The 12,321-nt window shown below is 38.0% G+C and overlaps 1 protein-coding gene across 3 annotated transcripts in view; it reads left to right on the top strand.

The window, feature by feature from the left end:
- The window catches only part of tsc22d1 (TSC22 domain family, member 1), a 64,862-nt gene extending 53,297 nt beyond the window's left edge, over nt 1-11,565 (top strand). For 2 of the 3 annotated variants that reach the window (XM_016233790.1, XM_016233792.1), the window contains exons 2-3: nt 9,199-9,250; nt 10,272-11,565. In XM_016233790.1, the coding sequence (XP_016089276.1) occupies nt 9,199-9,250; nt 10,272-10,520 (301 nt within the window). In that variant the 3' untranslated portion in view covers nt 10,521-11,565. Of the gene's footprint in view, nt 1-8,516; nt 8,809-9,198; nt 9,251-10,271 lie in introns of those variants that run through there. The other variant, XM_016233791.1, reaches the window with a different exon arrangement.
- Nucleotides 11,566-12,321: the final 756 nt, after the last annotated feature.

The following is a 12,321-nucleotide window of genomic DNA, read 5'->3' as shown; positions in this document are numbered from 1 at the left end:
AAGCTTTGGAGGTGTTGATGGAAGCGATTTACTGGATTTATGCTTTGATAATCGTACTGAATATTATCTAGATGTAGTTTTTGATAAAAATGTGATTCTCACCTTTTTGCTCAATTATGCATTTTTCTGAAACCTGCCTATATTCAAGTGTTAATAAAAAAAAGAATGCTTTAAGCTAGAATAAAACAGTTTTTTTTGTTTAAAAGTAGAGGCTCTGATCTTTATTTTGGTGTGTTGCTTAGACATTTTTAGGGCACAAGATATTGGTTTCAGTACAAAAAGTTGTTAAAATAAAATCTTAATCTCTCTCATAAAAATATTTAATTTTAAATGACAAAAGCATTTCAATTAAGATATACATCATTAAATTAAAAAAGTCTGGCTGTGCTTAATGGGTACATGTTTGTACCCTTTAAGCACACCCCTGTTCCCATTAAGCTCATATCATGTTTTATTAAAAATTCTTGTTTATTTTAAGGAAATTCTTTAAAGAATAATTGTAAAAAATATATATTTTTTTGAAGGTACAAAGTCAATCACAAAAAAACAGAACACTAAAATCAATTTTTCTGAAACCTGCCTATATTCAAGTGTTAATAAAAAAAAGAATGCTTTAAGCTAGAATAAAACAGATTTTTTTTTGTTTAAAAGTAGAGGCTCTGATCTTTATTTTGGTGTGTTGCTTATTCAAATATTCATACAGCAAAATATACTGGAGGCCATCACATTTTAGTGAAAATCATCAAAATCGCTGGCGGTGGCTAGCAACTTTTTTTTTTAAATGCTGGCGGGGAAAGAGTTAAAGATATTTAGTTTATTATTAATTATTATATTATAATATTAAAATGGTTATTTATTATTTCATATTTTTTGCAAAAACAGAACACTAAAATCAAGCAACAAGACATTCAAGTCGATCAGTTATATATTCATAATGAAGTGTCATTTAAGCACATTGCAACATCTAGACTAGTCCATGTTCAGCTAAGTAACACATTCAAAAATCAAATAAAACACACCAATAAAACATTTAATTCATGGGGATGAACACAGAAACTAGCTTCATTATGAAACCTCTTTTTAAATGGATGTCAACTTTTCTATATTCTCTTATGGCTGGAATACACTACATGATTTTTGCCCCGATTTTCCACTGATTTACAGTCTGAAGAAGTTGATGCTAGTTGCTGAAGGCCAGAGCCAGTCTGCAGATTTGAGTTGACAGAATCTATAGAAAATCGTTTAACTTAACTTAAAGTGACAACCATCAGTTAATATTTAAAGTATGTTTATGAAGTATTTACATAGACATTCAATGTGGAAGAGCTTAAAGAGAGCACACTGAGCTTAATTGGAGCAGCAACAATTTGTAATAAATTTCATGTAATATTTATTAAAATGACAGGATTTTGCTAAATAAATAGTCTAGGTCATGTATTATGTTCATACATATTTTAATATGAACAACTATTATTAACAATATCTATGAAAATATACTTTTTCTTATTGATGTCACACTGAAACGGTGTGATTTTCATAGTAGTGTAATCTTCAAAAAAATTACAGCACTGTAAAACCACAGACCAGCAATAAACTGTCAATTTAGAATATTATGGATGTAAAAGTACAAGCCAGTAATGCCTGTGAAGTAAGCCATTGAGGGTTGTGAGGACGGCAGGCTCCCCGAGAGCACGGGTGCGTGCGAGAAGCCATCATTGAATATTTTAATCTCCGCTGCTGGTTTATGTAACAGTCACGTGACCCATCAATGACGTGACATCACAGCTTGCCCTACTCTTGTTTTCACTCAATCGTTCACGAATCTCCCTGTAAGATGCACAAAGGCAGTATGGGGGAAAGGACCACTGAGCGTTTACCAGGCCTTGTGATTGTTTAGCCTTTACTACTGCTGGAGAAGAGAAAGGGAGCCAAACGGTGGCCATGCCTCTTTGTGCATGTGCTCGTGTGTGTGTGTTTGAGCCATGTGAGGAATAGCGGAGCAAGTTCTGTGTTTGAAGGACCGCTGATTGACACCCCGTTAACCGACAAGATTATTTTAAATTAGAATTTAATTAAGTTAGAAAGGATACGTGTCTGTGACCCGTTAAAAATACTAACATTTGTTAGTATTGTTTGTACATTGTTTGTAACATTTGAACAACGATAAATAGGCCTATACGAGAAATATATTTTTACTTAATAAATTAACAAAACGAAAGAAAACTGCAACAAGTAGCCTAGTATTCAATTTCAGTTTATTTTTGTGCTGCGCGAAAGGAAACCAGATGGCAGAAAGCGGCATCCATTTTTCTTTAGGCTTATTTTACAAAAGCACTTTTTATTTTTTTGAATGTACACAAATAAAGGCAAACCTTTTACAATTCCGATTATCTTTAGGACTAAAAGGAGTAGTTTCTTCCACTGTTAGAAGGAAAAAATTCAAATGGTTGCGCCGGTGTCGCATGCGCCCACACAGATAAGCATTGCTACCTTGACAATAATGCAGCCTGTTCATTATCATAATAAAATAGTCAGTCAAACATATGGGAAAAACACACTGCTCAGTTTAAATGTAGTAAAATCTGTGCCGTTAAGCATTATCACCGTACCGCCGTGAATGATGTTATGCAAACCATTTTGTTTTACGTGGATATTGGAATGCGAGTGAAGTAGGCTACATAATAAATAATATTTTGGCATTCAAATACATCGCGAATACGGAAACATTTGATTTTGTGTTGAATGAGAGATGCAGCATTGGTTTCAGTTTCGTTTTATTCAGTTTTTCAGTTTATTTTTGTGCTGCGCGAAAGGAAACCAGATGGCAGAAAGCGGCATCCATTTTTCTTTAGGCTTTTTTTTTTTTTTTTTTTTGAATGTACACAAATAAAGGCAAACCTTTTACAATTCCGATTATCTTTAGGACTAAAAGGAGTAGTTTCTTCCACTGTTAGAAGGAAAAAATTCAAATGGTTGCGCCGGTGTCGCATGCGCCCACACAGATAAGCATTGCTACCTTGACAATAATGCAGCCTGTTCATTATCATAATAAAATAGTCAGTCAAACATATGGGAAAAACACACTGCTCAGTTTAAATGTAGTAAAATCTGTGCCGTTAAGCATTATCACCGTACCGCCGTGAATGATGTTATGCAAACCATTTTGTTTTACGTGGATATTGGAATGCGAGTGAAGTAGGCTACATAATAAATAATATTTTGGCATTCAAATACATCGCGAATACGGAAACATTTGATTTTGTGTTGAATGAGAGATGCAGCATTGGTTTCAGTTTCGTTTTAGCCTAAATGAATTCGTTTTGGCTTGTCGTTTAGCTATAGCTTCTTATAGGCTATTTTTAATTCTGGTTCTTTTCTAAATACTGTTAATTGAAAGGATTTGTTGTGAAGTGAGGGGAACTAAAATAGCCTAGCTATGTTTACAGTGTTTATTATAATGTTTGTAAACATTTCGTGTCGGCATTAGGCCTATTTCTGAAAGAAATAATAAAATGCGACTTCTGTTTTTTTAAATATGCGTAGCGTATTTCAACCATGCAGCAAACCTTTTTAAATATTTTGATAAATTACTAAAAAAAAAAAAAAAAACGTTTAAGTGATTTTAATCGGTCAAAATTCTTCACGGTCGGTTAACCGGTTAAAATTAACATCCCTAGTAGCACACAATCTTATACAGCTAGTCAGCTAACTGTGTTCTGTAGCATCTGCGCTATGCTGCTAAAACTATCTTTTGGATCTAATGTAATTATTTCCCACATCCAAGTTCTAGGTTATAATATGCAAAAGTCTGAACATTAATCTCTTAATGTTACAATAAGTAGTGAAACTTACCCAAAATAAAGGCTTAAACATCTAGAAAAAACGCACATTTAAGGGGCTCCTCTTTTGGTGAAAGTTTTTAGACAGCTTTCAAAATGGCCGCCAGACAGTGTGAACATACGGAGACCCATATCTCAGTGTGCAATGATCTGATTGACTTGAAATTACAGGAGGTATATCGTAACAAACACATCAATTGGTTAAGACATCAAGTAGGATAATAAATTACTTTTTCTTTTTACAATCTGATCTCAAAAATGGAAGTGTGCTTAATGGATACGTGAGCTTAATAGGTACGTTTACCCTATGTGTTTGGCAGATGATTTATTCTAAAATACGTTGCTTTCAAGTTCATGCTTTCCCTGGGAATCGAACCCATGATGTTTCTACTGCCAGGCTCTGCTGTTTGAGGCTACGTTTACACTAGTACGTTTACGTTTTAAAACGCATAACGTTTGCTACGTTTACGTCTTGCTTCGTTTACACAACTCTGGCGATTTCGACCCTCGAAAACAAGAGATTTTAGCCATTGTAAACGGATTGTAAAATTGAAAAATTGAAAAAAAAATTCAGTGTAAACGGACCAAAACGGAGACTCTTGAAAACTGGTGTGGCTGCCCACATTCACTCTATGCGTATCCTTGATGACCGTGTAAACCATAACATCATGCTCATTTGTTGTACACATAGATATGTATAGGTATATGCCCCATTCGACCGCTCCAAGCACATAGATGCATCTAAATAATAGGGATCTAACTATACATATCTATGATTCTGCCTCCATGAATGGTCATGTGACATGCGTTTTCGGTTGTGTAGTGTGGACTGAGATCGTTTCTGAAATGCAGTGAAAGCGCCAGTGTAGACGAGGTGTTTTAAAATGAAAACGCACTAGTATAAACGGGGCCTGAGCTACAGTCAAACTTCTGGTGTAAATGGTAGATGGATGATTTGTTCTGTTGAGCTTTGCACCAGGTTTCTGGACAGAAGCTTCTTTATCATTTAGAACTTGTTCGTTATGTTCACTATGTGAGTACGTATTGTCCAGAAAACCTGTTCCTGGTCCAGTCAGGTCTTGAAATTTGTGTAATATCTTCAGGTAGATGGCTGGAGTTGTGTGCCATGGCCTTTTAATTGTGGCTGTGACCGAGATGGCGAATGGAGCACGAAGACGTCCGTAAATAAGTCTGTTGTGTTGATTTGAGCACTCTGAATGGTGGTAGTGTGAGGTCAGGTCATGGACGGCAGAGGTATATTTGGACTCCGTAATTGCTTAAATCCACTTCCAGTCAAAGAGCCTGGAACAGCTAACAGCATCCTGAGCTGCTTAGGTTTGGGCTTCGTTTGGTGTGCCGCTGCTGCACTTAATTAGGATAAGTGATCTATTTTTACTGGATGCAAGTGTACACTTGATTGAAACGTTTCAGCCGTGCTGAACCCCACTCATGTTTTCAAAGCTTTGTGTCAATCATGAGCAGGACTTAAGCAATGTTTCAGAAGAACAGAGGATATCGGTTGTCATTTGGCAGGAAATGATGTGCTTCAGTGAGCGTAATGAATAGGGCTGCCCCCTAATAGTCGACTAACCGTTAGTCGATGAGAAGAGGCTTGGTCGACCAAAATGTTATTAGTTGCTTAGTCGCAGAAAAAAAATAATCCACACGAAGTGGCGAAATCACACAGTCCGTGACGGACAAATCGTTAACGGCTGGTCTATGTGGTAATATAATACATGGGGCAGGACCTAACCTAACACCTAACCTCACCTAACATTCATCGACCTCAAATATGGCTTATCGTCTGAAATATGTATGTAGTAGCAACTTTACATGGCAGCTCAATCTAATGTTAGCCTAGAAAAAAGTGCACTGTTCACGTGTTTGTGCGGAGTGTGAAAACTGAACAGCAGTGCGATCATTTGCTCTTAAAATACTTTGTCATTTTTGGTCATACAGATAGGAGTAATGCATCTTTCGTATCTGTAAAGGCGCTACGTTTATTTGTGTGCACTCAGAATAACAACGAAACGTTGTGCTTTTGTAAAATAATGAAAGCAAACAGGATGCGCTTTCTGCCGTCTCGGACTCTGTGAACTTGAGCGCGTCACTTCGAAACTCTGTGTATTCTTGCCTTATTACAGACATGAAAAATATATCTATAGAGAGTGAAACTTTCAAATGAACCAATTCAAATAGAAAACAAATATTCTCAGATTATGTAATCCGTATGAAACATGCGTACAGGTGCACACTGCGGAGATGACGAGTCGGTGTCGCCGACTTCATCTCTTAAACCGAAAAAAATAAGCACTAGTGCATCAATAAGTTATTAAAACGTTAATGCAGTGTACTTGCTGTTTTTCCCTAACACATTCATGATTATTATATTTGCCGGTGCACTGTGGCAAGACTTTTTTGCATGCGCTTGAGTGCTTACTAGGCTATGTAGGCAATTAAAGGCTCATTATTATGATTTATATGGTTTATAAATAAAAGCGTGACTAATAGTCGACTAATGCTTAAAATGAACAACTACTAGTCGACCAGAAAAATCTTTAGTCGAGAGCAGCCCTTGTAATGAACATTGCTCTGCATTTACCGGGTGGGTGTTGCACCACCTTTATAATGGATTGACATGTTGGGTACACCCATTTACAACAGGACCGAAATTATGTAGAAACCTACCTAACCACAATCATGACTCAAGGCGACATTATGTTGAAACAACAAAACTGATGCAACTGTGTTCTGTGAAATATTCACATTTTACATGCAAATTATGGAATATTACACATCTGTTTATCAGAAATTTTTGGAATCATGACCGCTAAACTGTTCAACTGACTCTCAACTGATTATTCTGGGATCTTTTCTCATGTTATAAAATATCAAATATCAGTGTCATTTATTTGGTAGGTTACAGTCTAATAAGCAGGATAATATACAATCAGATGATTAATAATGCAGAAGAAACCCTTTCAAGGTGATGATACAAGACCTGATCACCCTGTTTATTTTGTAATGTCCAGCTGATTGAAAAACTGAATATATATATCCTCATCTCTCTACTAGATTAAAGTTTGTAGATTCTCTTTTTTCTAATTCATCCACCTAGTCTGCTTCGCTATGCTTGTAAATACAGTTTAGTCGCAATATAACAATTATCAGCGGGTCTTTTCTTCCATATTGTGATGCACATCTGAATGAAATGGATTATGCAAGAGATATCGTTGTTGTTTGAATGGGGATCTGAATGTGAGCTTGCCATTTACTATACGAAAAGGGCGGTTTATATAAACAAAATGATTGTTCGGCATACATCACCAGAGAAGTCTGAAGTTTCATTGGAAGATAATTTTGATTAAGAATTATGAGGTCAAAAAATATCAAATGAAAGGAACATGCATGGATGAGTTCTTCACAATAAGATCTATAACATGCATTTAGAAAATAGATTGGGTGAATTTGTATTTAATGCTTTAGAAGCTGTATATGTAAAGCTCGTTATAATTTAAAGATAAAGATTTCATTTTGAGATATACTATAGTTTCATCACCATAGATTGAGAGATATAATTGTCATGTTGAATAAGTGCGCTTGAGTTTAGTGTGATCATTTCTCTTCTGTAGTCTTGAGCCTTGCAAACCAAACACACGTGCATGCTCAAATACACGCTGATGTGTAGTTAAACACATTAATTAAAGCTCACATGAGATTAGTTAGCTGCACCTAAATCATAGGGGACTGCGTTTCATCTAAACATGCTGGAGATGCTTTCTGCTTTAGGATCTGAGCTTTCAGTCACGGCTCCACGTTCCTCTGGAGGGCCATGAACACCGAAAACAAGTGTACAAATAATTTTCTAAATGGGGTGCATTAATAATCCGTTACATTTCTAGTTCAAACGTTAGTATTTAAAGATAACAATAAATAAATAAAATGATTTTAATCTGGATTATACGAAGTTATTTTGACTTTTTTCGTGTAATATAAAAGATGACTATTTTTCCTTTAACATGTATTACTTTTATGAAGTGAATAATCAAAGTCATGTAGTTTCAAGACTAAGATGTATCTTTTTCTTATAATCGGGAGTGCCTGAGATGGCTGGTGGTCCTGTTGGGACTCCTTGCATGCTTTAAAGGTTAAAACTCGCCTGTTTTAGGGATCCACTCCGCTGCAGTTCCGCTGTTTGCCGATAAGCGGCGACATGTAATCACTGTGTTTAAAGGCATTCCCCTTCAAATAATGTTTTGCCCGTCTATATAGTAAAACAAAACAGACTGGGAAAAGATTTTTGGTGGAAGTAGTTTTTTTTCACATAAGGTTTTGCAATAACAACATGAAGAAGCGGTTATTATTCCTGCTTGGATTCTGTGGTAAAATACAGATGCTGCGTAATAGAAATGGGCTGTTAAAAGTGTTAGTGCCTTGAGACTTTTGATGGAAATAACATCAACTCGCTCCAACCGGATTGGGCAAGTCGGCAAGTCGAGTTTGAATAAATTATCCAGAGCGAGTCGGAAGAGCGGCACATGGGGGCGTGGCTACATAAAATGCCTCTCGGCCTCTCGCTCTCCGCCAATAGCGCGCCGAGCAGCGCTGGCGTGAAATAAATTATGCAAATAGCACAGGCTGCAGATACTCACCAGCGCGGAGATGAGCTGACCTTGGAGTTTCTTTGTGCTGCGGCACTGGATGTACGGTCTCCTGATAAAGCGAGGTTTCTGCTGGGGACTCACGCACAGTGTTCCTGCAAACGCACACAAAGGATGTAAAGCTCCAGAGGCTGTAGGAAGGACACGCGTTCGCTCCCCTGCGAGATTTCTTATGGACGCAATAGCATGAGTTCTCCATGCTACTCCGTGGCGATGGATCTTGGTGTTTGTCAGCTTAGAAATTTCTCAATCTCTTTCCTCTCGTCGCTGTTGGGGACCGAGACCTCGTCCGTCAAGCTCGACAATAGGTAACGTGTTCGTAATAAACCGTCAATAAGCTAAAGCTGATGCGTGAGAGCCTGCGTTCAGTGCGAAATACGCTGTTTTGGAGAGTTCGGGTCATTAGTATCATAACTGGACGTTTTTAACGCTGGTCTGTGGTAAAAAGCCTAAGCTGTAAGCAGCTTGCCTGCTCTGTCAGTTCACTCAGATGATGCTGAAGGTAGCTTTGAATGTATTAAACGTACCTTTCTGAGTAAAGAGACGTGCTGTGAGATTTCTATAGTAGTGTGGACTGTTACACGATGATTGTCGATATTTCATGTGTTTGTGACGATATTCTGTTGGCGTTGCCATGGTTTCTTGTGTTGCTGGTGTATTTAAGCAGTGAAGTAACGATTCTCTCTCTTCCCCCACAGCTCGTCGGGTGCCAGTGTCGTGGCCATAGACAACAAAATTGAGCAAGCGATGGTAAGTCCTCCTGCCTTTCCCATCATAACCCTTGCATATCCGAACAGATATTTAGTTTACATGCCGTACGCAGGCTTTGGGGTTGCGTCAGTGTCGCTGGAATGAATTATGTAATCATTATCAAATGACTGTTGCTCTGTCATTGTGACCGCGGCGATGTTTTGCCGCTTTCATTGTTAATTCGCGCTAGTCTGAGTTTAGCTGAAAGTAAAAAGCTATTAAGAAAACGAGCGACGCGTTTAGTGTTTGTTTGCCGACTTGCCTGCGTACTCACGCGATCTGTGCGCCTTGTTACTGTTGCTAGGCAAAAACCAAAGCTTTTACACCTAGTTAAAAATATCTCGGCTTCTGATTGGCCTGACGCGCTCTGTGGGACGGCCATTTTGTTGGTTTGTTGACGGCTTAAAGGGAGGGAGGGATTGTGGGTAGCGAGGAGGAGGATGCAGGTTAGAGCCTTTCAAGGCTTTGCTTCAAATGGTGAACCAGCATCTCACAGTAGATTGGTGTTTTTGCACAATATGAGACTCTGGAGCACAAAACCAGTCATAAGTAGCACGGGTATATTTGTAGCAATAGCGGAAAATACATTGTATGGGTCCAAATTGGTGATTTTTCTTTTATGCCAAAACTCATTAGGATATTAAGTAAAGATCATGTTCCATGAAGATATTTTGTAAATTTCCTACTGTAAATAGATTAAAATATATATAATTGCTTTGATTAGTAATATGCATTGCTAAGAACTTAATTTGGACAACTTTAAAGGCGATTTTCTCAATAGATTTTTTTTGCACCCTCTCATGCCAGATTTTCAAATAGTTGGATCTCAGCCGAATATCCTATCCCAACAAGCTTGTTTATTCAGCTTTCAGATGATGTATAAATCTCAATTTCCAAAAATTGACCCTTATGTGACCCTTTATGGTCCATATGATACATGTTATAACTTGACACAGATGTTTTGCTTTTGAATAAACAAAAAAATAAGGATTGAAAATAACACCCTGTTGTCCGCTTTCAGGATCTGGTGAAGAGTCACCTGATGTACGCGGTCCGTGAAGAGGTGGAGGTGTTGAAAGAACAGATTAAGGAACTGATTGAGAGAAACTCTCAGCTGGAGCAGGAAAACAACCTGCTGAAGAACCTGGCCAGTCCGGAGCAGCTCGCACAGTTCCAGGCGCAAGTCCAGAGCGGCTCGCCGCCGCCGTCCACGCAGGGAGCGCAGCCGCCGGCCCAACTCGCAGCACAGAACTCAGGCCCGTCGGCGTAGCACCCAGCAAAAGTTCCTGTTAAGGGCGATGAGTGGCTCGAGACGCAAAGGAACAAACATGCCTCACTCACATGTTAGACTGACCAAATTTGCACACCTTTCAAAACTTGACAAATGTCGTACCAAGGTGATTTATACACCAGTGACAATCCAGTTGGCTGAGGCGGGACGTTGCCAAAATCCACGGAATGTGATCGTCAGGAAAACAATCCTGGAGGACGCGATATAAAGAATCACTGTGCCTGTGTCTGAAGTCCCGGATGGTTTTCAGTCAAGTGTCTCCCTTTCCTTTGTAGTGTACATGCTGACGGCGGTCTTTGTAGACCGTGAGCTTCTAATAAAGCAAGCACTTTTATGGTGACGAATGTGATGAGACTTTGAAGAGCTGCCGATCTGTGCCCCAGCTGGCATGGGGAAGGCAGACGCAATGACTTCCACAGTTGCGTTGGTGTAATCATGATACTTTGTTTCTGAATGAAGAAAACGAGGAGGCATGATGCTTCGAATCCTCGTTCGTTCTCTGTGCAGTGAGAATGGAGGATGAGCTGAATTGTGAGGTGAACAGGCTGTATATTATTGTATGATTAGTGTAAGTATTTTGTAAAATAGCGATATCATGTGAAGCGGTTAAAGAGACACTATATAGGTTGTACAGGTTTAAGGTAGTTGGCTTACCCAGGAGACATCATCCTCTTTTTTTTTTTTTTAATGCTGTTAAGCGGGATCGGTCTTTCGATATTTATCTGACAGATGGAAACTACTCATCTAACACCTACTGTACACTACTTCGTTCCCTTGAGATGATTTTGAAGTATTACACCCATGTGATTTCTGTTTTCAGTTTGGACAGTGAAGTATTCTCGATCAGTCTTTTAACTTCCAGTTACTCTCGACTATCATATAGCTGACATGGATTTGCATTGTGTACAACTTGTATGCTTCTGTTATCTGTGCATGTTCTCAAAACCAGGAGATAAGTTGTAAAATGCTGTAATTGTACTGCAGTTGCACTTCACAGCTCTCAATAAAGTCATGTTTGTGAACACGGTTGAGAAAAGTCCTTGAGATGCTTTCTCTTATGTGGTGGACCGGGGATGCTGGAGAAACCGTAGAAATGCTAGTCAGAATAGGGTTTATACAGACGGGTGAGTATATCATATTCTCATATTGTGGTTGCTGGGTTTTTTTTCTAGTTTAGATCTGTAGCAACCTGAAAAATCGGTTTACTTAAACGAATCGACAGATCTTTTACATATTGGCATACATCTGAGTGTAACTGATTATCATGAAGTAAGTATTAATTACATGTACATTAAAGTGATATATGAAGACATTAAAACACAAATGAATGTACTGTATGCATGAATCGTTCACTCTTCGATCATAAAACGGGGATAATTTTCAGTTCACGCCCATTTTGACAGCATTACTATGAAAAGTTAATCAAATTGGATCATTTTGTTGGTCTTCATAGTACTGTTCATAATTTAATCTTAAACTGTACAATGCATAATGGCTATATATGGATAGGAATCTATGATTTAAAAAATCTAAATATTGATTGAACTGCTTTCTTTACTCCATCCATGTTTTCTTATAGACGACAAAGCTAGAAAACTGATGTTCAAAGAACAAGGATCAAGATTTATCAAAGGTTGCAGATTAAAATCCAGATGACCCATACATTTCATAAAGATCTCTGATTGTTGTTATCGGCTCCAGTAGGATTGTCTATACAGTTAGTGGTCTGTCTGCTGATTTTACACAACAAATTTACATTTTTACATCATCTGTAACATTC

This window comes from Sinocyclocheilus grahami, unplaced genomic scaffold, assembly GCF_001515645.1.
Source record: "Sinocyclocheilus grahami isolate Dianchi unplaced genomic scaffold, SAMN03320097.WGS_v1.1 scaffold439.1, whole genome shotgun sequence".
NCBI classification, from domain to species: domain Eukaryota; kingdom Metazoa; phylum Chordata; class Actinopteri; order Cypriniformes; family Cyprinidae; genus Sinocyclocheilus; species Sinocyclocheilus grahami.
Note: the sequence above shows the minus strand (reverse complement) of the source record. Positions and strands in the feature narration are given on the sequence as shown.